General features: G+C 34.1%; 3 protein-coding genes across 4 annotated transcripts in view; 1 reads left to right on the top strand and 2 right to left on the bottom strand.

Annotated features, from left to right (window-relative positions):
- Nucleotides 1-22,935, bottom strand: part of LOC133180983 (fumarylacetoacetate hydrolase domain-containing protein 2-like) — a 223,724-nt gene extending 200,789 nt beyond the window's left edge. The window contains exons 1-7 of one of the 2 annotated variants that reach the window (XM_061315473.1): nucleotides 22,670-22,935; nucleotides 21,982-22,198; nucleotides 21,337-21,396; nucleotides 21,086-21,254; nucleotides 20,646-20,754; nucleotides 19,627-19,714; nucleotides 17,120-17,183 (exon numbers count right to left, since the gene is read on the bottom strand). In XM_061315473.1, coding sequence (XP_061171457.1) covers nucleotides 17,121-17,183; nucleotides 19,627-19,714; nucleotides 20,646-20,754; nucleotides 21,086-21,254; nucleotides 21,337-21,396; nucleotides 21,982-22,198; nucleotides 22,670-22,830 — 867 coding nt within the window. In that variant the 5' untranslated portion in view covers nucleotides 22,831-22,935 and the 3' untranslated portion in view covers nucleotide 17,120. Of the gene's footprint in view, nucleotides 1-16,760; nucleotides 17,184-19,626; nucleotides 19,715-20,645; nucleotides 20,755-21,085; nucleotides 21,255-21,336; nucleotides 21,397-21,981; nucleotides 22,199-22,669 lie in introns of those variants that run through there. The other variant, XM_061315472.1, reaches the window with a different exon arrangement.
- On the bottom strand, nucleotides 1,747-7,195 carry LOC133180971 (uncharacterized). The gene is made up of 2 exons (XM_061315455.1): nucleotides 7,129-7,195; nucleotides 1,747-3,683 (listed from the first exon to the last, which is right to left on the bottom strand). The coding sequence occupies exon 2, from the start codon at nucleotides 3,277-3,279 to the stop codon at nucleotides 1,765-1,767; it is 1,515 nt and encodes a 504-aa protein (XP_061171439.1). The 5' UTR covers nucleotides 3,280-3,683; nucleotides 7,129-7,195; the 3' UTR covers nucleotides 1,747-1,764.
- Nucleotides 14,334-16,695, top strand: LOC133180982 (uncharacterized). The gene is made up of 2 exons (XM_061315471.1): nucleotides 14,334-14,654; nucleotides 15,055-16,695. The coding sequence occupies exon 2, from the start codon at nucleotides 15,077-15,079 to the stop codon at nucleotides 16,376-16,378; it is 1,302 nt and encodes a 433-aa protein (XP_061171455.1). The 5' UTR covers nucleotides 14,334-14,654; nucleotides 15,055-15,076; the 3' UTR covers nucleotides 16,379-16,695.
- Nucleotides 22,936-25,261: the final 2,326 nt, after the last annotated feature.

Raw genomic sequence — 25,261 nt, 5'->3', positions numbered from 1 at the left:
AGCTTCTACATTGTGTTGTTGAAATTATTCGGAATGGACACACTATTTTTCAAGCCTAGGTTTGTACCTGTATTTGAAATTTTACCATAAGTCCTTGAAGCAAAGGTCGAATTTTAGCTATTTTATACACACCAGGCACAGGCACTTGTTTCTGTAATAATTGTTTTAACCTATGGTATTACTATTCTATGGGTTAAAAATGTATCACAGAAAAAAGTGTCTGTGATACCAGGATATATTTAATGAATCTTGTTCACTTGAAAGAAATGTCCTTAATTCTGTCATACATTATTTTGATCCAGTGAAATATACGGTACCTTGGTTCAATGAAAACACTTTATTCTGAAGGACTTGTCATGTTTTGTGTACAAATTTACTGTAAACACTCTTGGTCAATCTTAAGCCATTCGTCCAATATTGGGATAAGTAGGGAAGCAATCTTAAAATCAACTCGTACTGCATACATGGAGATATTATTTTCCATCGTTCACAGTAAATGTTAATTTTTAGCTATTCTAAATGTATAAACAGCTATTTTCTAATCTATATACAGCTATTCCAAAGGTTTTCTAGAATTAAATTAAGTAGATTTTCTCCTCTGACTGTGACATACGACATGCTAGTATAAGAAATACAAAATTTAAGTATAACAAGAAGCCAATGGGCCACATCACTCACCTGAGTTACTATGGCCGTGCTGTTCTCCATCAGCAAAATTTCCCCTAAATATTCCTATGTATAAAACTTTGATCGACCATTCTGGCCCTACCCAACCACAGGGGCCATGATTTTAACAAACTTGAATCTTCACTACCTAAGGATCCTTCCATATTGATAACTTATCATGGCTTTGTTGTTCTTGAGGAGATTGGCATTTGCTTTTATTGATTTTTCTATGTACTAGAAACATTTTCTCAATTTTTTGTCCCTTGAAAAAGGGCGTGGTTCTTCATCTGAACAAATTTACTTTCCCTTTACCCAAGGATTCATTGTGGCAAGTTTGATTCAATTGGCCCAGTGGTTCTTGAGAAGAAGTCGAAAATATGAAAAGTTTACAGACGACACACGACAGACGGACGCGAAACACCCTTCGACCAGAAAAGCTCACCTGATTCTCCGGCTCAGGTGAGATAAAAAGATCATTCATTGATTGGAAATACATGTACTATAAATGTGCACTGAAACTTTTAAATTTTACTGAATTAATACATGCATGTATTGCGAAAATTTTCACTTCAACTTACACTAGTACTTGTAAAATATATCTTATTTTACACATGGTTAAACATTGCGTTTGTAAATATGTGATAAATAAATATGATATGACATTAATCCTTTATGTATATGTCTATTTCAAAGGTGTTCGTCATAAACCCTACTATTCATATAAGCAGAATCAATAACTTAAATCAAAGTTATGAAATTTTAAACTTTTCCAGGTCTTTTGTTATGGATTCAAAATATTGATCCAACAACATAATGTATGCATGTACATATCGAGATTTGATCATTTAAGTCGTAAATGTAGGAATATTGTTTTCAACTGGTTTATATTGAAATAATCTAAAGTAGAATTGATTTTTAATTAACTGTGACATATTTCTTAAATTCTAATCGGTCAATGTCTCTTCATTTCGTCTGATTTGAAGAGAACGTGCATGAGAGAACGTTAAAAAATAACAAACAAAACTTAGTTTGTAAAAATGTAATAAGCTGAACACAAATGAATAATATTAATAATTTAAATGTATAAAATCATGTTAATCATATTTTTCTCAAACTTTTCTTTTTAGAACCTTTCATATTGAATTTTTTCATGTATAGAGGTTTAATATCGGGTTCGTCCGCCGCTTCCACGTGTAAAACATCTACGTCATCAGGGGAAGCAGGAACGCTATCATCAATGTAGGGTTCTATGTCTTTATCAAAATCACTTTCCTTTAGACTGTGAAGCCAGTTGAACACTTTAAGGTTTCTATGTGATCTGTTCAATACTTGTCCTCTATTCCACATTTCTAAATCCTTAATCCTTATTTCATGATAACGCGGTCGACCCATTCGAACGCGTATATCGTCCTTGATGACGAGGCTAAGATCGGGCGTAATGCGAATTCGCTGTACTATTTTTGGCACATTACAATAATCCTCCTCCACGTAGGAAGGAAACTCCTCATGTCGACCAATCACTGTCTGCCGTTCGTTCGATTCTCCGTAACCCGTCACTAAATTAATTGCCATAGTGGTAGACATGATCTTTTTCTGAACACGTTTTGTCAAACCACGTCTTAAATCCATCTCCAAGATTTGTCTGTCTCCCTTCCATACAGATACTTTCTCTTCCTGATTGACCGGAGAACCAGATCGAGGTGAAGGCGTCGCTGGTGCCACTGATCCCGCGCTAGATGTTAGTGTTGTTCGAGTCAGCTGACGATGAGAGAGAAAAGAGCGTCTTCCCCCTCGAGAACGTTGTCTTTGTTGCATCAGGGCTATCTTTTCTCGCATTCTTTGTTCTCTGATTTCCTCCAAATTAATGCCACGACTTCGAGGTTTAGCACCAACCGATAAAGCTCTTTGAACATGTCTAGGTTGTGAAGGAGTGAATGAATCCCTCACATCACTTAAACTGGGAGTCTTTTTAAGTTGTCCTGCAAACAGTCGACTCCTTATTATTCCTACTGAAATCAACATCTTCTTTTCATCTTTATCCATCATACGAAATGCTTCACTTTCGTCATCTTCAAATCGTTGAACAACGTCCATTCTCATCGCATTGTGGGTTTTCGAAAATTTATCCAGAGCACCTTTGGCACGTTGCCTTGCGAACTCTTCCCATTTTGATACGACCTTTTCTGCAGCAGACGGAGCCCTAGAGCTTAAGTTTTTCTTTTTACGCCGCCGTTTTGTGGCGGTACTTGAGCGTTCTTCGGGTGATACATCTCTTGTTGAACATGAAAGCAAGGACAATTTAGTTGCTATCGACTCATCACTCGGAATTCGCTTCAAAGACAATTTTTTTCCAAGTCGACCCGAGTACACTGGTTGTTTGGGAGGTTTAACCATCGGCTCGATGGGCACAATGGTGTAATCGGGCATCCATGACTGTAAAGATCGAGACAAACGCCCCTCGTCCGTAAGGTTGTCATCGAAGCTGAATTCGGAAGATGAGTCGAATGCCATCAGACCGTCGTCTGTTGTTCTGGTTCGCCTAGAATGCGGAGTTCGGGGTAAACTTATAGTCTCTTTATCGTCCTCACGGTACGAACCAATTAGCGGCCCCATTCTTTGGCCGTTTTTAAGTAAAAAAATTCAAACGGAAATGAACAATCGATAGATCATTCACATTTTTAGTCCAACTAAAGTGTCCATTACTAACATCTGACTAGCATGTCGAAGCTCTAACATTAAAATTATGTACGTGGGATCAATTCCAGGGATTTAGGTTTGTATGAATTTAGAGATTTGAGTCTCGTGTAAACATTTATCCAGATCTCTGGCAGTGTTATTGGTAAACTTGCCACAGAATCAAATAGTCCAAGCTTCCAGGCAAACATGCAATAGTGACTCTGATCCTTTAGAAACCCAAGATTAACGCTCGGTAATCCACTACGTAAGTTTTGTTATACCGATGATCCTTTAAATTCCAAAGTCGGGTTGAATATTAAGTCCCTCCCTTTCTAGAATTCCTGAGTAAATAAAAAAATACGTATGATAATGTATGATTATAGGTTTTTCCAAATCCTGGGTATTAAAAATCAGAAGCTAAAGTCCCTTTGAATAGAGTGCAGATCATGATAATTACGTGAAGAATTGAACATTCAAAACATTATAGGCACCGATCAATACATAACACCAATGTCAATCTTGTTTTATAATGATTTGTTTTATATTTTCTGACTGGGCTTTCTGAATCATGAGAAGTGTACAGTCGAGAACCAATAATCCAATAACAAAAAAAATGGCTTAAGAAAAAATTAATACTATTCAAATGATGTATTTTCAATACCAGCATAAATATACTTCATGCTGAGCAGTGAGCAAGAACGAAATATTCTTATTTATTTAGGGTTGTAAGCATACGTGTATGTATTTCACACACACATATTATATGTATATATACGGTTCCAGAGTGTTCCCATTTCTACATTTCTATTATATTTCGATATGGTAAGAAACGTACTGGTATAGAAAGAATAAATCGTGTCGTTAACGATCATCAAGAGTAGAACATCACTAGTGGTTAGCAACAATGTTTGTAAGAAATTCAGCTATAGATACTTACAGATACATAGAAAGATCGGCCATTCTCCCAATTTCTTCAAGGGTTAGAAAAACATAAATTTAGATGTATACGTGTTTAGGGATTAAACAAGTAAGATCGAATGCTTGAAAAGTTAGTTATTTAAATGGTTTAATTAATTGATTAAACTTTACCACAAAAGTAACAATGCGCTTAATGGTAGTAATAATGTTTTTGTTTTGTAGAGTGTAATTTGGAAGTTTATCAATAAAAACCAATTGCTCCCAGTGGATACACAAACTAGGGACCCCCAAAAGTAATGGTTCAGAAATCAAAGAAATTATAAAAATATATTTCATTGACATGTTTTGTACGTTGCTGTTACTGTTTTTTCTTCAGAATTCTATATAATCATACACCTCTTGGGACTCTTTGATCAAAAATGAAAATAATAACATATATTTCGTGTGACCAATCTTGTTATCAAAGGAAAATAAACAAAGGAATCGGATTTTTTTTCATACTCTTTGTTGCATTGGTTGAAGATTGATAGAATATTCAAGCAATAGATTTTTTGCGCAATTTGACGCCTGTCGTTTCACAAACTTGCTGTGACTACGGTTAACTTGTTATTGATTGCGCAGTAGGGCCTAGTGGTCCAGGCGCCATCCGATCGATCTTAGGACAGAGCACCAGTTTACCTAAATAATTAATTTCATTAGGATATATCTTAGCTTGTTTACTGTATCATGAAAACATTAGGCTTTCTTGGGTGGAGAAAATGTACAAAATGGCCTTTTATGGTAAGTGCTTTATTTCTTTTTCTTTTTTTTTTAATGTAAAAATGTTACATAATGTAAATGTTACATAATGTATTCTCAGATTAAATGTTTGGTTAAGTGTCTTGAAGTTGAAATGACAATTACTTAATTGAAGACTTCTTCCAGATGACACAATTACAAATGCTAACGTGCAGGATGCTAGACTTTGTTTTCTGAAGCAACTATCTTTATAATTCTAGAATTCATAGTTTTCGGTTTAGTGGTATTTTGGGGAAACTATACACTTTTCCCGTCGTAGTTAAAATGTTTGTATATAGTATGTGGTATCCGCTGTGTTGCTTATCTTATAAAAGAAAATGAAAACAGTTGTTATTGCTTACATGTATTTCTACAATCACTTTGCGAAGGGTGAAACTATTTCGGAGATATACTGTTTGTATGTGATATTATCGATGAATATGAGTTGTCTGATGTTTGGAACAATATATAGTTGGGACAGAATCGCAGACACTTGAATCATCAGTATATGAAAATGGTATAATAATGTAAATGAAACACCAAAACACTTGATCTTTTATTTTCTAATTAAGGCAAAATTTCAAAGTGTAAAGAATACTCGACTGTTTACCATTAAATTAAAAAAAAAAAGTCTTATTCAATTTAAGTAACCAAAAATAGATTGGTAAATTTCAAATCTGAAAAATTATGAAAATGTTACTCTGAAAAAAAAAATTATAAATGCTAAAAATATATATCACATCGTCCATACAAAAAAAATCTTCTTTTTGAAATTTTAAGACATCTTTTCAGATGAAATTTTGGGATATCCTCTAATACTTTAAATTTGATTTTTTTTTAAATTATATTTTTATAAAGTACAAATTAGTAAATGTTCTGTCTCCATAGTTCTGAACATTAATTCCGTATGGCTATTTGTTCCTGCTTTATTGCTGTATATATGTTTATATTTTAAGTGCAGTGTAGTTTAATTCTTTTGTGATCGATATTTGTTAATAATTCAAAATTTGTACGGATTTCCCGCGTGTATCGTTTCAATTACATTTTTTTCAGATACGATTCAACGAGCAATTTAAAAGGTTGTCAATGAAAGTAAATCTTATCCTTGTTACAATATCTAATTTCGTTTTCACGACAAAAAGTACAGTCATAAATATATCTTATACCCTCTCAGATTGACTTCAACACACGTTTAATCTACTCTTAAATCGTATGAACTTTATTCCGGTCTCTTTAAATCACTTGTATTTTCTCTGGAATTTAAATGGTTATTAAAACGCGTGATATCTGGTTTGTCTTCAATTGAAAATCATTATCGAGCTCATGTTGAAAAGACAACAGAGATTGAAAGCTGTCGCTACATAAGTCTGGGACTACTCTTAAGTACTTATCAATGAACAGATTAACCCAAACAGGCTCTCACATGAAAAAAAAAATCCTTTCTGGATCCTTGACAATTTTTTAAGAACAATTTTATGGTGCAATTTTTTGAATTTATGTATATATTAAGACTTAATGGATTGTAAATAAAATCAATCATGACCGTATAAACTTGAAAAATGGAGGGGTGGGGTGTGAGTATTTTTGTCGACTTAATGAGCAAGAAGAAAAGTCCGCCCGGTCTCCACAAAAATAGAATTTTTAACCTTCGGTTTAGTAGGTTCTGGCATTTTTTAAAATGAAAACCTTAAACCCTCCACTGCATTGGAGAAATATTGAATTACTATTATTATGTTATTTAGATATACACATATACATGTACTGCTCCCCCTAAATCTCGGACTGCGCCCCCAAATCTGAATACCTACCCCAAATACAAACTGGAAAAGATTCTTACATGCCTCGATAAATATAAAAGGTTTTCGAATTTAACATTTCGTAAATTTTGACTTTTTTTTTTATTAAGAGCGCACTTCAAGGAATTACGAGTATACATGAAGAGATATATGTAGTTTCCATACATAAACAATACCAGGAGACGTGTTAGTGTAAATAAAATACAACATATATCTATGAATAATTGATAATTCCTGAATTACATGGACATATGGGTATATACTCAATGGAAAATTAGCTAGATATAGTTATTACCTTTCGTCGATTCCTTCACAGTTTGTCTGTAACCATTGATGATGGTTCATGGGGAAAAATGTTGTTTCCAATAAAATCACTGAGAGGTGTTCGCCTAGATTTGCTTGTAACTTATGCATGAAAAAATTAATATATGTCACTAAAGATTCTTCTGGAAAACTTCCTTATTTTCCAATTTAAAAAGCCGCCAAAGGCAAAATTACATAATCAAGAAACAATTCAATGTCCCGACGTTCAGCTGTTTTCATATTGTGTCACTAACTACATATTCGGTACGTTATTCTGTTGACATTCACACAATCAAATATAGGTACCGGTGATCACACAATTAAATATAGGTACCGGTGACCCGCAGGTTAACATCCCAGAATTCTCAAGATTCTTATCTTCGAGACCTCTTTTGATTCCTTCCTAATATAGCTTCTTACTGCTACATAAAATCAACCTTGTAAAAATTATCCAAGACCGTTGGCTCTGGTGTGAAATCGGAGCGGGGTACCCTTGTTTGGTCGTCTTTTGTATGGCCTGTAAACTATCGGATTGAATTAGGAAATCTTTACACGTTCCATTCTTATTTTTGAATTACTTATCGTCAATTGAAACGATAAGATTTAAAATTCAAGTTCGCACTGCTATAGGGGGTTTTAAGAACATATGGTGCGTGACTCTGTATCGTAACCACAAGTCAACACTGTTATTAACTTTACATACAGCCATATTGACAACATGAAAATTTCACAGAGAGAAAAGCATACAATTATTGACCGACATAAGCTAAAGAGATATACTATCAATTTATCTACGAATTATGATATCAATTTTTTCTTATAAATTATTTTCAAATCCCATTCGTGTGTATCTAAGGCTCTGAAAGCGTGCTTTGGCCGTTTAGTTGAACATGTTAAATACTTTTCTACAGTTACAAAAAAAGCAATTATTATGATAATGTCTCTTATTATGAAACAAGGAGTTTGTATAGCTTCCACTGCTTTAAATGCTTTCAAAGTTTTTAATAAAAATCAATTGACTTTATAATAGTCCTCCTGGGAGATGGCTGTAGAGCTGGTGGTGGATTTAAATATGTCGAGTTTATTGCCGATTCCTAAAAATTGTGTTTTGGAGTACTAATTCTTGTGATATATTTTGAACATTAATATCAAGGTCAGAATATTGTTATCCAATGAAAGATCTTGACACAAGGAATACAAGGTCAAGAGACCAAAAAATGTTAATACCCTAAGACAGGTCTTGTTCCAAGGAATACAAATATGGAATATAAAAGCCATAGCCTTAACCATTTAATGGTAATGTCCAATGTAAATGGGTTTTTTTTAGAAGTAAGTTAAAATCCAAGGTCATGAGGTCCAAAAGATAGGTACCTCAAAAAAAGGTTTCTCCCTAAAAATACACATTTTAAATATGAAAGGTCTAGCACAGTGAGTTTAAAAGTAGTGGCCAAGGTTAAAGTTTTCCCCTAAAGTAGGTCAAATTCCAAGGTCAAAAGGTCAAAAGTGTTAGTATCAAAAGAAAGGTCTTGTCACAAAGAATACACAAGTGAAATATGCAAGCCCTAGCACCAACTGTTGAAAAGTTATGACCACGTGAAAAGTTTTACAAAAGTATGTCAAACACTAAGGTCAAGGTTATAAATGTTGGTATTCAATAAAAGGGCTTGTCACAAATAATACATAAGTGAATTATGATAGCCCTAGCACCAACCATTCCAAAATTATGGCTAAAGTACAAGTTTTACAAAAGTAAGTCACACTCAAAGGTCAAGGTCAAGTAGCCAAAACTGTTAATACATAAATGTAAAAGCCCTAGCAATAACCATTTAAAGGTTATGACCAAGGTTAAAGTTTTCTTTAAAAGAAGGTCAAAATCCAAGGTCAATGTCATGAGGTTCAAGAAGTTGGTACCAAAAAAAGGTATGTTCCAAGAAAAAAAACACATGTTAAATATGAAAGCCCTAGCATCAACAGTTCAAAAGTAATGGCCAAGGTTAAAGTTTTTCCCAAAAGTAGGTCAAATTCCAAGGTCAAAAGATCAAAACCGTTAGTACCAAAAGAAAGGTCTTGTTACAAAGAGTACACAATTGAAATATGAAAGCCCAAACATTAACCGTTGAAAAGTTATGGCCACGTTAAAAGTTTTACAAAAGTAGGTCAAACACCAAGGTCAGAAATGTTGGTATCCAATAAAGGTGGGTTTAAAAGTAGGTCAAAATCCAAGGTCAAGGTCATGAGGTCCCCAAAAAAAAATTGGTACCTCAAATATGCTTTGTCCCAAGAAAACACGTTAAATATGAAAGTCCTAGCATCAACAGTTTAAAAGTTATGGCCAAGGTGAAAGTTTTTTTTTTTTCCAAAAGTCGATCATACTCCAAGGTCAAGAGTTCAAAACTGTTCGTACCCAAAGAAAGGTCTTGTTACAAGACATACACATGTGAAATATGAAAGCCCTAGCACCAAGTTCAAAAGTTATGAACAAAATTTAAGGTTTTTTTAAAAGTAGGACAAAAGTAGGTCAAACCCCAAGGTCAAGAGGTCAGAAATGCTGGTACCCAACGAAAAGTCTTGATACAAGGAATACAGTTATGCAATATAAAAGCCCTAACTCTTCAAAAGTTATGGCCAAAGTTAAAGTTTTTGGGGACAGAGGGACACCAAAAACCATATGCGCTCAATGTTTAAGTTTTTGGGGACAAACAGACCGATAAACAGAGAGATAGACGGACGGACAGATCAAAAATTATATGCCCCCGAAAATAAAGACAGGAACGATTATATTTGTGTGTCTGGACCTGGTCGCCTTCACTCATTTTATAGGGTACAAAATATTTTAAAGAGTTGGGCTAATCGTAGAGATTGAATGATGTTAAGACTGTGTTAAAAACAAATACATGTACTATCTCCGGTTTTACGTTTTGTTCATTGAATACCTGTGAAATTCATATAGAAGTTGAAAGGTTTGGATGGCCTAATATGAATTTCAATGTCCTTGTAGCGTTGTGTGTTCAAAATTCAATGAACTATGAAGTAAAATTATGTACGGGTAGAATTTTTTTTTAAAATTCTGAATCTTTAAATGTCTACATGTAATCCTTATTATGGATTAAAATTGGCAACTTTTTCTTTAAAAAAAGCTTCAATAAGCAAATTGATTTTAGCACTGATTTTAAAACTAATTTAAAATTCAATCTCAAATCCGACTTGAATGAAGTGTGAAATGTCCACGCGTCTTTATTATTAACCGATTAGTGCTACCAGTGTCTTGTGTATATTTCATTTGTTCTCAAAGAAACCTCTTGGAAAACACTTCGTGCCGCTTGACGCCTATCATTAATTAAATTAATAAAGAGTAAAATCTTAATCCCTATATATATATATATATATATATATATATATATATATATATATATATATATATATATATATATATATATATATATATATATATATATATAAACAACTGCTATAAAATCTTTACTAATCAAATGTTATCAACGAAATTTGACGTACTTATAACCCTATTTATTTTAATCTTTCACTTTACATTTCATTCGATGATATAAAATATTTTTTTCAAATATTAAGATAATCAAACATTAGGTCTTGTCTTTCGCCGCATGGCAAGAATGTTTACCGACGTCGTTATGACATGCGCGGATCTAGAAGGGGGGGGGGGGTCCGACTCCCCTCCTTGGAATTTGCAGAGTTATCAAATGTATATAGTAAAGCAACTAAAATGACCTTGGAACCCCCCCCCCTCCGAAAACGCGGACCCCTGTTAAGTTGGTAGGAAAAGTCATACATGTGAAGCTAAAGAAGTGAAATGGAGCGTCTACCCCCCTCCATTTGTCAGGTTGTGGACCCTGGAAAAAATTCCTAGATCCGCGCCTGTATGACGTTACTTTTAGTTCATCCGCAAATCTTTTTAACCTCTCAAGTGCTTCTTTTTAATAATCATTACTGCCATTTTCTGTAAATCGTCTTGTTTTTTGGGTTGTGTTGTAGTATTACAACTATTTGAACTTTATCCAAATGTTTTTCCAACTTCATTTCTTTTTGAGTAAATCTTGTAAATGTTCACGTAAGATTCAAAATGAGTGTCGAAGAGAAACTTCATAACGACATGGGATTCTTGCCGTGCGGAGATAGATGAGACCCAATGTTGAATGTATTTTAATATTTTATAAAGTATTGCATGTAAATGAATTTAAGGGTAAAAGTCAAAAGCGATAGAGATAATAACGTATAAAGTTTTACCGAAAAGTTTCGATTATTAAAGATTTTATAGCAGTTGTGACAATACTTCTGGATCAACCCTCGTACGAAAATTATTCCAAAAAGACTTTAGGAATAATAACTTTATCTTAAATAAGTAACGTCCCCTGCACACAGAAAGCAAACCCGAAATCAAAGTATGCAAAGTAGAGTTATCTTTCTTTTCATATCAAAAACGTGATATGTTGTACGATGTACCTTTTGAATAATTGATATATATATAATTTTAAAAAATGATAAATCCTGCATCTGCTTTACATCCTGTCTTGTACATTTGAGAGAGAGAGAGATTCCATTATCCGTATCTTTGACTGGATCCGCCTCTAAATATGATCGATTCTTCACTTCCTAAAATTTCATCGAATTAATTAACCATTATGTAAGATATTTTGCAGAAAAGTAGATAGACAGACAGACGGGAGAAGGAGAAAGTTAAAATAACTTCTTTCCAATGTTTTTGCGTTCCCACTAAATTCCATTAAATCGGCTGGCGGGAGGCGAAGGTGGATTGGGGTAAAAAGTATTGTTCGCCGTGAAACTTGTTCTGAAAAGATCGACCGCCTGACAAAAAGAATTACCTTTTTGGGGGGTGGGGGTGGGGGAGGGGGGTTGAGGGGTTGTGTTCAGTTTCTGTAAACTTCAAATGTTCACGATTCATTTATCCACAGAATATGAAATTATTCCAACATTACTCGAAAATTTTATAAGGATACTGGTAAACATTTATATGGATTATCTGAACCCCCCCCCCCCCCCAAAATCTCATTAGAAGTTAAAATCTCCCAATTCATATTTTTTCTTTATTAGAATTCGGGGGGGGGGGGCGTAACCATAAACGTTTTTGCATATGAGTAACTCAAATCTGTTAATTACACCCCCCCCCACCAAAAAAAAATTTAAAAAAAAAAATTGAGCAATTTGTATAGTGCTCTGTTTGAGCTTGGCCAGCTTTCCCACGATTTTCTTAAGAATTCTTCTTCCTTTATCGAAAAGAACAAAATTTAATGCACATGTAAATATTTCCAACTTTCAATTCTCGACTGATGTTGTTGCCAGATGCCATGACTGTAAATCGGTAAAATTCATATCCTTCTTAATCTTACCATCCTCCAAATCTCTCTTGTTTGGGAGAACGAGTTACTCAAACTTTTGTGGGTGTCATCACGATTGTTCAAGAGAAAGGAGTTCATACATATATATATAATGAGTAAGCCTATATACATTTCTTACAAATTAAATAAAATATAGCACAACGAGTAGAATCGAATTAAAAACAAGGCATCAAAAATAATTAAGAGAGAACATATCCTAAATTACAATTTACTTCTATTAAATAAATAAAATATACAGATTATATAATGCTGATCAGCAATGCAGTAAAAGTTAGCCTAGATTTTTAAGACAACCGGTAGAAAACACGACACATACATGTACTACTTGTTTCCTGCGATCGTCATCATTAGATCAGCCAGTATATATATTTCATAAGACTGACCCATTGGTATTGTAATTATTAGCAGAATATGGTCAATGACCTATGCAGAGTCCACTATGGGCACTTTTGGATAACTTTTAAGTTTGTGTTTGCCTCTTTTATAACTGCGCAGTTATTTTTTAAGTTAAAAAAAAACCCACACCAATAACTGTTAATTTGTAGACAAAATAATAGAATAATAGATACAGCATTATGGGCATAAATTGTTTCCATTACATATATATATATATATATATATATATATATATATATATATCTATATCTATCTATATATATATATATATATATATATATATATATATATATATATATATATATATATATATATATATATTCTTGAATCTGTTTCGGAGGGTAGATTAATTGGTAATGTTAAGAGCTTGTCAATGACTTTGTTCAGCTAATTGGCAATCCTTGACTCCACTGTAACTGACAAGAAGTGGCATGTAGCTTAATGTAAACGACGAATTCTGCAGGGGTATCGCCAGTCAACCAAGGTTATCAATGCGCCGATTACAAATGAGCAAAGAGGTACTCCTGCTAAGAATAGATTTCTGATAAAGCGAGGAGTTTTAAAACAAGAAAGGTACAATGACGTCACTTCAAAAACTACATCACGTGACCCAGTAAAGACAATATCAAACAATTGTAATTTATCAAGACGCGGAAATTGACACCTATCAAGACAAAATATCTTCATTAAGCATCCACCCACCGTTTAACATCCAATACTGCTTATTGTACACTCGAACATTATGGATTATCGACAGATTTAGCTATAAAAGAAAACTAAAAAAAAAATTAAGTTCAATTCAACACGGAAATTCTTCATCAGTAAGTAAAACTTTTTTTTTAAAATACTTAACACTAAAATGACAAAAATAAGCAATAACTATATAGCAAAAAAGAAAGTGGAATTCTTTGTTGTCTTTTCTTAAGATACCCATGCATAGTATAATGTCATTGAGTTCGAAATACACATTTCCTACAAAATGGTGCCATTTCAGAATAAATAGATGTCATTTAATGGTTGAGAAGGCTGTTAGACTCCTTACATTAAAAAGAAACATAAAACCTTCTCAAACTTATCTAAAGACTTGGTTTTTGAATATTCAGTGTATAATGGAGTTTTAAAATAAAAGCTTTACAGAAAGTTTCATTTGAATATATTTTAATATGCATTGAGCAAAATGCTTTCCTTGAAAGTATTTAAAATTGGCGTTAAAAAGCTTTCCTTCACTACCACTGGAGTGCAATATTTGAATACAATTGTCAAAAATCGCGTAAAAGTAGAGGAAAAAATGACAAGATATAAGTCGGCGGGATCCCTCCTTGACAAAAGGGGACAATGTTATCTACAAGAGGCGCGTGACTCTGCCGGTTGAGGACGAATACTTATGTTTTCCAAATCCAGCTTTAATTCCGTATATGCGATTCACCAGCACGATAAAGCCGCTATTTAATATAATCAACAAAACCTGCATTTAAATCTTTGAAAACCGTTCGTGTACGACAAACCTTAGTAATTAAATTAACGGGATATATTAAATCTGTATAGTCCACGGATTGTAATATGTGAAATGGTTTGACCCATCTGGAGATTATAACTAGATATGTTTTGAGTGTATCTTTACAAACCAAGACGTTTTGTGTTTCGTTATCAATTTAGACTGAAGGTTTGAATACAAGGTCTTGGAATATGATCTATTAAGATGACGTAGTTTATGAATTTGCTGTAAATTCGGGTAAGACGTAGTTTTCATATATTTACTAACAAATTAATTACTTTCTAAATGTTTCGAATCATAATAAATCTTTTTTATTAAAAATTCTGATTTTTCACCTTTGATTATTTCTTTTAAAGCGCTATTAACTTTGTCTAAAATTTCTTAACTCTGGATTTGATTTCTCGAGCATTAAACAGAACTGTGTTACTTTGATAGAAAAGGTTTAATTAGATCGGATTAACTTGTTTATTACCTACTTGTCAGAGCGATATAAAAGAGAAAGTACATAACAGGGGTATGACAGGAGCCTTATTACATAGGGCTTTATGGAAAGTCTTTCAACAACATGAGTTTCGTTTATTGATGAATAATCTGGAACATGAGCAGGTTGTAATTTTCCAAAATTTGTTCTTTGCAGTGGAAGTACCAAGAAATAAAACATGTTACGTGTGTGCACCCCAGCCACTGTACACAGCCAGTGTCAAGGACGCATGCGCAGTCCTTTGCGAACAGATGTAGCCAATGAACTTCGACAACACATCATTGAACTGGTAAAAGAACAAACTGATGAAAATCTCGATATGAATGTCGATGACTCTGCAATAATATATCAGCTAAAAAAGAAAGGAGGAATTGCTCCCATTGAACCGATAAAGACAAAAGAAGACAAACAAAATGAAAAAGTGAAAAGAATTCATTTGAAAATGCTGAAAGAGACACGAAGTAAGGGCGCAAATCGCTTCCCCGCGCTGGATTTTGGGGACGTTTCACACAGGGATGAACACTTGATTCAGAGTGATCCAAGAACAGCAAGTGCTAAAACAGTTAGATTTAAGATGGAGGACGGCAATGCTTACGTATCAGAAAATCAAAACCCAGGATACGAAGTTCGTGGCAATGCTATAAAATCTTCCTCTGGACTTCATAAATCTGTGCCGTTAATACTACGCAGAACCGAGGCAGCACAAAGACAGGCGCAAATTCACACTTCATTACAAGTATTCAAAAGACGTCTGAAAATCAACAATCAAAATAGTTATTTAGCCCCAAACAGTACTGTTCGTGAATCAGACTACATAATCCGACGTGTTCCTCTTCAGTTGGACAAGAAGAGTCGTACGAATATCACTCCTCTAGCACCAAGAATATCTGTTTCCTCAAAATTACACGCCCGCCCTAGAACGCCCACGTCTGCTAGACAACGAGTGGGCTCTCCATTACGTCCCACATCTTCTGCCTCAAGACCACATAGTGGGAACAAATCGCCGATTCCCACCGAAGAAAAAAAAGTCAAGTTTTCGTACCGACTTCCAGATAATATTGGAAAAGAGTTGTTTCGAGAGGATTCAGAAATAATTCCTAGTGTAAATACGTATGTTGTGGAACAAACTCAAGCTAAATTTGGAAGAAAGTACGAAACTCAGGCAATGTTAAACGTACATAACCTAGGTGTCCACGACGCATTGAATTCCGGTGAGAAAGAAAAAGTTAGAATTCACGAAGACACGAAAGTCGATTCTCGACTCATTCGCTGGGTCGAGGAATCCACAAACATAAACTTTACAAGAAGGATCAATCGAATTCGATCCGCGTCCACAGAACGCTTTTACCGATCTGAATCTACAGAACGTTTGAGAACTGGATCTGCAGACTCAAAACATAGTCGAAAATTTCTAGAAGATCCGACACAAACGAACTCGAATACATTTAACAACGAATCAAAAGTAAAAACCACTGAATAAGTTATTTTTCTTATAGGATTATTAGGAAAAGTGGTGCTTAAAACATTATATGTGATATTCATGGATTCTGAACCCCATTCACTACAAGATTTTTGTTAAATCAAATTCATTATTAGAGCATTTTGAACTTCCAGAATGTCATACGGGTATTTTAAGTATCGAAATCCAAGTGGGAACGTGTGTATATTTTAACAAATACATGTAGATGTTACATATACATGTATAATTATGATATGGCATTAATACTCCTTTTCATTGTAGAATATTTAAATGACCGATAATGATCTATACAATGTCAACTATTTTAAAGTCTTGTAGGTATGTAATTTGTGAGCTTTAATTGCGCTGCTGGGTCATAAAATGGCAAATCAAAACACTATCTTTTTAAAGTCTTTATTGCACCTGAATTTTGCTGTGTCATATTACACATGAAAGAAAGCAGAATTCATATCCCTTACAAAACTAGATGTAAGATTTCATTTTGTTTACCATGTCAATCAAATAAAATAATTTGCTTATAATTTCTAATCTAGAGATCCCCAGTTGACCATTTCCACATTCTTTGATACAAAACGTTTCTGGGTTGCATGACTGGACATTAGGCTACATATCATTTTTCTTAGAATACCAAAATCAACCATCATCGGTAAGAGTTAAATTCTACACCAATTTTTGTGGACAGTAAAATTGTACACTATTTTTTAACAGTAAAACTCTACACTATTTTGTTGACAGTAAAACTCTACACTACTTTGTTGACAACTTTCCCGATGCCATCAATTTCACACTCCACTACGTCACCTCTCTGGAAAAAAAAATAAATGAAATCTTAATACGTTATTAGTGAACCGATAAGAAAAATATAAATATTTTCAATCAAAAATTCATTTTCGGTGATTGCTCAAGTCATTTACGCAGCATTTCATGAACATTTTTTAAAATTTATTGTTTCATAAATCATATACAGTGCACCCATACCCAAATATTGATTAAAGCTTGGTACTTATTGGTTATGGAAATTTGTATGCACATAATATGTGTATTTAGGGGAAGGTGAAGTGCAAAAATAGGTATTGACTTAACGCTTTTATTTACATTCTTGTGCCGCTTAATATTTCAAATGCCTTATATTCTACATCAGAAATCTATAACTAGGGAAACACTGCGTAATACAAAATACTTAAAACAATTATTGACGAATTAATTTATCCAGAGAATATATGTCCCTAGCTGCAGAACTGTGGCGTTATGGTTTTTTATTTTAGCCTTTGATCATAACGCTACAGATCCCGTAATGTAAATAAAGTGCAATTTACGGCGCACGATTTAGGATGTATTTCTCCACTTTCCAGCATTGGTCAATCAACTATCTTTCATTCCTTAATTCTAGAAATATTCTATTACTAACCTGTATATTTTACCCACCTCTTAACCCTTTATAGTTGTATATACAGACATCTTTAGCGAGATATCGTCAGTAAGTCAAATTGGCTGTCGAAAGACAGAAAATTCAAAACAAGTGAATTTATTGGTTTGTAGAGAAGACATTTTAAGGGTTAGAAGGTGAATAAAATATACAGGTTAGTAAAAGAATATTTCTAGAATTAAGGAATGAAAGGTAGTTGATTGACCAATGCTGGAAAGTGGAGAAATGCATCCCCATTCGTGAGCAGAAAATCTTGGGCCGTAAATTGCACTTTATTTACATTAGGGGATCTGTAGCGTTATGGTCAAAGACTAAAATGTAAAACCATAACGCTACAGTTCTGCAGCTATTATGTCCCTAGCTTAAAATTTAGATACTATACAAGTTTGTGATCATGATCTTTTACCCTTTCGCCTTAAAAGCAGTAGGGGTAATGTTTTAGCTATAGACAGAAATGAAATCAATCCAGAAACCATATCACACCATATATGGATTTGTGACTTTCACCTTTCAACCTTTGGCCTCAAATCATTAGGGTTCTTTCTTAAGTTAGATTCATCATCATAAGTTCTACTGAACTATCTCAAAGACAACTAAAGTTATCATCTGAAAACCATTTCATTCACTATATGAATTTTTGAATTGGCCTTTAACCTTTTAACCTAAAAATCAATAGGGGTCATCGGGGATGATATAAAGTTTTATTGCAAAAGCAAAAGGACTTTAAAAAATCTTATTCGGAATAGTAAAGGGTATAATTTCATATCATATATATGAATTTGTGACCATGACCTTTCACTTTTTGGTCTCAAAATAAATAGAGGTCTTTCTTAAGCTAGAATCTACAGCTCAAGTTTCATTGCAAAAGTTCAAGGAGAACGAACTACAATCCACATGAAGTTCTCGTCTGGAAACCAATTTATCCAATATATGAGTTTTTTATACTTAAACCTTCGACTATTGAGCTCAAAATTAATAGCAATCTTTTTTAAGTCAAAGAGAGTTTTGATATTAAATTTCATTGCTAACGCTAAAGGAATTTTAGAAATATTCGGAAGCTGAAGTGTTGCAAACAGAGAGAATGTTCCTCGCTTTTACTGGAAGTAGGGGGAAATACAAGTAGGATAACTACAGTGTGTGTATATCACAAGCTGTTTTTTGAGGTCAATACGATGATTTAGCCACCTGAGGAGTACAATATTGTACTTAGACGATTTTTCGGTGAGTTTGCCCACGGGTGATGAGTAAAAGACGAGATCACCCGGGGTATCCGACGATACGTTCGGCTAGGACTTCAACAAATTTAAACAATCAAGAAAGATGGTAAATTCCGAGTTTGTATCTTTAAATCATCGAACTACAGTGTATTTAATAACACAATTATTGCTGTTTTTTCAGTCAATACGATGATTTAACCACCCTGGCAGTACAATTTTCATCTCGCCCTTCTAGCTCGATGAATATTTTACCCATATCGAGCACTTCGGGCTCGATGAATAGTATACCCCTCAGTTGGCTAAATCATTTGACCTCAAAAACAGCAATATTTGTATATTACTGGGTAAGGGTAAAAATCATAAAATGTACGAAATAAAAAACGTAGATTTTTCTCCTCCCTCAGTAAATCTAAAAAACCATACAGTCACATACACAGATGTACGTAATGTGACTCTAAACATATTTATGAATCTTTTTACTTCCTTTTGCAGATAACTTGCTACGAAGCTCCTTAATAATATATGCTTCAAAGTTTCAGTGACGTCCATATCATGATTATGCTTCTTGAGCATAAATACTTTCTTTTATCATACAAAATGTTCACCTTTAGGTATTCTGGAGGTTTTCTAAATACCCCAACACCAGGTGGGGTTCCCGTTAAAACTAGGTCCCCTGGTTTCAGTGTCATAAATCTAAAAACCAACAAATAAACAAAAAAAAAAGCTTTAGTACTTGAATTCACATGTTCTATTTATCATTCAAACATACTTGGGCAATACAAAATCAAAATAAAAAAATCAAATCAGAGAAGATCAATAGGTTACATGCAAAAACCTAATCATCTTTCAAAGAATATATATTGGTAAAGTAGAAAAGTCACATTTGAAAGGCGTTATAAGTTTATTGCAGGCCCGTAGCAACGGTTTCAAAAAGGGGGGGGGGGCAACTTCCCAAAAATTCTGACAAGCAAAAAAAAAAAAAAAAAAAAAGAAACCCTTAACTGACCAAAAGTTGGGGGGGGGGGGGGGGGGGGGAGAGGAGGGCAACACTTCCAAAAATTATCTGACAAGCCAAAAAAAAAAGCTAATTTACTGTACAGATTGTAGAATTTGCCAGCACTCGACCTTACAACATCAAAAAGTGGGAGGGGGGACCCCCATGGCCCCCCCCGCGTTCTACAGGCATGCATTGTGGGAAAAAGTAATAACTCGAAGAAAAGCGTAATAAGGCGAAGTGAAAAGGCATTAATTATAACGCAAAAAGGCTTTATACTGCGAAATGAAATGTGAATTTACGCAAAAAAAAGAGTGAAAGATAAAACGCCTTTTAACTTCGTGTTATGACGCCTTTTCATTTAGCGTGATTACAGTAAATAAAGCCTTGTTTTAATGCCCTTTTTACGTGATATCCCCTTTTCACTTTTCATTATAACGCCTTTTATAGGCTTTCGTGGTAATGTAATAATAGTATATTCTGATGGAATGAAAGTTCACACCGTGTTTAAAAGCATCGAAATTATCTCGCTAAATTTTTCAAAATGCAGTTCCCGCAAATAAAATGTGATTAATAGTAATCAGACAACAATTTCCTTAGGTATAGTGTTTTAAGAATAAGTAAGCTTACCTAGATATAAATGTTACCATGGCAGCCGTTTTGTGTACCAGCTGATTTGTGTTGCTGTCTTGCTTGGTCACGCCATTCACCTTGCATCGCAGTCCCAGATTATGAGGATCTGTTCCAGAAATAATAAGTCGAAGATCGTTTTCTTGTTATCCATGAGTATTTCAAAAATACAGATGCAATATCACTGTCAGTAAATCACGATCAAATTTTAAAAACTAACCGTTTATAAAAATTCACACTCTGTTTTAGTATCAGAGAGTGTGAATATTTACAAAAGGCTAGTTTTAGGTTATATTTTGGATTTTTCAGCTGTAATACTTTGTGAATGATTCATAGAAAAATATTTTACTTAAAAAAGTCAAAGAACACTTAGGGTACGGAGGGGGGGGGGGTTCCCGTCCCCAAGCACCTGTGTAATTTGCCATAGCACTGAAACTGACCATTCAGATCCTCTTTCATCACAATGGCGGGTCCTAGGGGACAGAAACCATCCATGGCTTTTCCAATCAACCACTGCCCACCATTCTTTCCAGGATCTAGCTGCCAGTCACGTGCACTGACGTCATGTGCAACGGTATATCCAAAAACGTAATTCATGGCATCTTTTTCCTGCAAGGGTTTTCATTATATTTTTAAAATGCCATGTAGGTTGACAATTTATAAATAGAGCTACAGGATCTGTAGAGGGTACCTGAACACGCTTGGCTTCTTTTCCAATAACAATTGTCAGCTCCACTTCCCAGTCCAACTTCTGAAAAATTAATTTCCTTTATTAAGTGACAAAATAATTTATCTTACAGAATTAATATTCCAATGTATAATTTTCACCAATAGGAACTTACAGGAAACGCATTACTGTGCCAATTGAAATCCAAGATTCATTTCGACTGACATGAAACTTGTACTTGAGTTATCTCCCTTGTCCGAAAGTGTGAAGTATAACCCCCCCCCCTTTTCCCATAATAAAAATTCAGGATATGAATAATATTTTTTTAACGCTTGATTTATTTGATTAGATCTCTCGTCCGTGGACATTGTTTTTCTTAAGAAACATTTTTTACGCACATAACATACTGAGAAATCTTGTGTACCTGTAAATATGCCCGGTGAAACATATTAAATTACTATCATGTTGTTAAGTTTGAATTTACGGGATGGAGGTTAACTAAAAAATTAACCGCATGATACTACACTAGAAAAAAAGAAGAAAATCTCGTATTATTATTTTTCATATCTCCTGTAGGATAGCCAACCCCCTGACCACGGATTTTCTTTACTAGCATTAAATGGGTGTTATTTCTATATTTAAGTATGTTGAATTGAAATAAATTCTGACCTCTGTCTCCTCGGGATACACCAGATCCTCCGTGGGGCCTATGATACTGCTGGGGAATTTGTTGAAGATGACCGGTTCTATAGGGACAGGTGCGTTCTGTTCCTCGCAGTGATCTATGTAGTTCATCCCTACACATAGTACTTTGTCTGGGTTATAAATAGGGGCTACGACTTTGACAGAATCCCTCGGAATGATTGATCCACCTCTGTCTATTACGCTGTGAACAAGTATTACGAATATTATTCTTATAGAAACGATATCATTTGGACTTCCACAAAAATTTGAATTAAGAAAATTCTATTCAAACGTGTAACATTCTTTGAATAATCGAATTTTGTACCTATATTTAAATCAAAAGGTCAACAACTATAACCCTATAAAGATTTTATACATTCAAGGGCTATCGAACATTATCAACTATATTCAGACTTCAGGAGGTCTCTCTCTCTATCTCTCTCTCTCTCTCAAAAAGTTTCAATAATAGTTTGAAACATTATACATTAGCCTTTTTTTACATTTGGACATTCCACTGCACGCATGTACATAGTCCTCGCTAGTAAATGTCCTTATTTGATTTTTGCAAGTATCCAAGTTGAAGTTGAAGTACACAACAGCAAATGAACATTTTTTGGATCCGCCACTCTTAACCAGATACTATATGCTTCGCTTGAAGGAGCAAGGAGCCTACCTTTTTGCTGCAAGTAAGTTCTTCTGTCCACCTTCGATAAAACTCCGCATGTCTGATGGAATTTCGGAGTCTCCTGCACGTAAATCCACGATGTCCCCTCCATCGCGTACCTCCACCCCGACCTGTCTCACTCCGCCCCTCTCAAACTGGATAAAGCGCATATTGTTCACAGAGTCGATTTGTCCCGAGAAGTTACGAAAACCAAGATATGGTCAGATGACAGCTCTTATCAGGTCATTGATTTATTTGTATGTCAATGAATGCGAATTTTCTACGAATTGCGTCCTCACTATTTACATTATAGCGAAAGTGAAAGTTGAAGATTTGTGTAAAAATAGACATTGGGCAATTGACTTCTGATCAAAACATATGAATTGATATTATCACAAATATATCTAAATGTTCACTGGTTCGTTGTTAATACCATAAAACTACAGTAATTTTCTCTTACTGGTTGATAAAACCACAATATTTTTAGGGGGAACTTAAAACAGCAAATTGTATATTAACAGCTATTAATAATTTTTTCTGGGTCACTTCTAATTGCACATATGTAATTTTATAGCTCTGTTTTACAAAAGGACATGCTAAAATGTTAGGTAGTTAAGAATCTCACCAATTTCTTTCTTTTTCTTTCTTTCTTTTTTTTTAAGATAATATTTGCATATGAGTACTTATACACAAGGCTGTCCAAAGTTAATTCTATGTTTAACGTCACCCTCGCGCGTAGGTTTTGGAGAAGTTTGCACTTTGAAAAAACAAACGAATCGGCATTTTTTTAAGATTGTATTGCATTTAACTTTTAGCAACTGAAAATTGCATTCCATAGGAAAAGACAACATTTGGACCCTGTATGAGGGTAATTTGAGATGTTCTATCATTTATACTGACAGATTTACTAAAAATTATCATTACACAATAAGCCTACATGATGCACAAATATTTACAGTATTTTGATTCATGTAAATGAGTAAATACTCATTTGTTTAAAAAATTTTGTTTGTTTATTTTTTTCTCCCTCCCTCATAGGTTTTGAAGTTTTTATGTGATGTTAAACGTAGAATTAATTTCAGCCAGCCTAACTGATAACTTCTAATTCTCATAAAAGTCACAAGTTAATCTATATAAAAAAATAAAATAAATTGGAAAAATGAATTTGGATCTTATTCGTATAAGTTCTTTTGTAAAACAGCGTCATGATATTTAAAGTTTTAATTTAATCAGTATTTTATTACGTAAAGTCAGTTTAAATATTTGGATTGGACATCAGGCATGGCCTATATAAGTCCTCTCCAAGAAGGTCAAGGTTACAAATGTTAAGAATTGACAATGATTTACAATCATGATGAAATAATTCATAATAATTTACATTAATTTCTTTTTTTAAACTAGAAATGGGAAAAAAAAGAGAGATAGATTAATAAATTCACAAGCGTTATTACTTAGCATGTATACTCACTATACAATATAATGAAAAAAATTTAAAGTTTTGAATGCCCTATTTTAAAATGCTTCCGCTGATTTCATTATTTCCGCATAAGACTAGGACTAAGTATACTCTACATATGAGCTAAAACAGTACATGAATAGTTATATACCCGCTCTTTCTGGAGAAGGGGGGGGGGGGCAACGGGCTTGGGTTGGGAGCAAATCCTTGGTTGGGGCCTAGGTGCGAAGCCCTGGAAGCTCCCAGGTTTTAAGTCTTTGAAAACAGTTTTGTGAATTATTTAAGCTATCTTTTATGCATATAAAAGCAGTACTTAACAACCAAAATAAAAGGATTTATTCATCTTTACTAAAATTTGGGTCACAAAAGGGGGATCAAGACACCCTGCCCCCTCTAAATCTGCCAGTGTTTTGGAATACCATTGGTGGTGTCCTTTACAATAAGGTTTTTGGAATTTTCATTTCATCCTTTGAGTAAATTTTGAGTTGAAAAAAGATGTTTTTCTATGAAAACAATGTTCCTATAGAACTTATAATTCAAACATAGTTTTTGGAATGTGATTGGTTGTGTTCTGTAGATGAGCAATGTTTCAGGGGGTAAAAATGATATTTTTCTACACAAACCATGGTCCGAGAACTCCTTTTCCATTTAGAATGATGGTGTCCTGTAGATGTGCAACTAATAATGTTTTGAAGTTTTCATTAACATGTTATTTATGTCTCTGCTATTAATTAATTAATGATTTACTGTGTATTTTGTTGATGTATGGTTCAACAGTTAGTTAGTTAGTTAGTTAGTTAGTGCGGGCGTCCTAAAGCACCCTGTGTCGGTTGTAAACAAAAAAAAAAAAATAGAATGCCAATAATCCTTTCTGTCTGGATGTTTGTCAGAGGATCTCATATGTTTTTGTCTGTAGTTTTACTGTTTGCCAATACTGATTCTGGCACGGGTTATTGTCTAGTATTATTTCAAATTTTGCGAATATCTTATGCTCAATTGTTGTTGAGATATTTTCAGCAATAGACGGGAGCGGCAGATATTATCGACAATCAGCCGTTTTGACTCGGCCATTCATAAGAACTAAAATTACCTAGGCCTAATCGGCAATCCTCGGTTGACTCCGCTATTCTTCACAGCGAGCCATG

The sequence above is a fragment of the Saccostrea echinata genome, unplaced genomic scaffold (genome assembly GCF_033153115.1).
Source record: "Saccostrea echinata isolate AGI-Se365-2 ecotype Australia unplaced genomic scaffold, CSIRO_AGI_Sech_v1 ptg000008l, whole genome shotgun sequence".
Taxonomy (NCBI): domain Eukaryota; kingdom Metazoa; phylum Mollusca; class Bivalvia; order Ostreida; family Ostreidae; genus Saccostrea; species Saccostrea echinata.
This window is presented reverse-complemented; position numbering and strand designations above follow the sequence as displayed.

What these genes read in the sequence shown, in the direction of transcription:
- LOC133180982 (XM_061315471.1), top strand. Translation starts at nt 15,077, where the DNA reads ATGTTACGTGTGTGCACCCCAGCCACTGTACACAGCCAGTGTCAAGGA.
- LOC133180971 (XM_061315455.1), bottom strand. Translation starts at nt 3,279, where the DNA reads ATGGGGCCGCTAATTGGTTCGTACCGTGAGGACGATAAAGAGACTATA.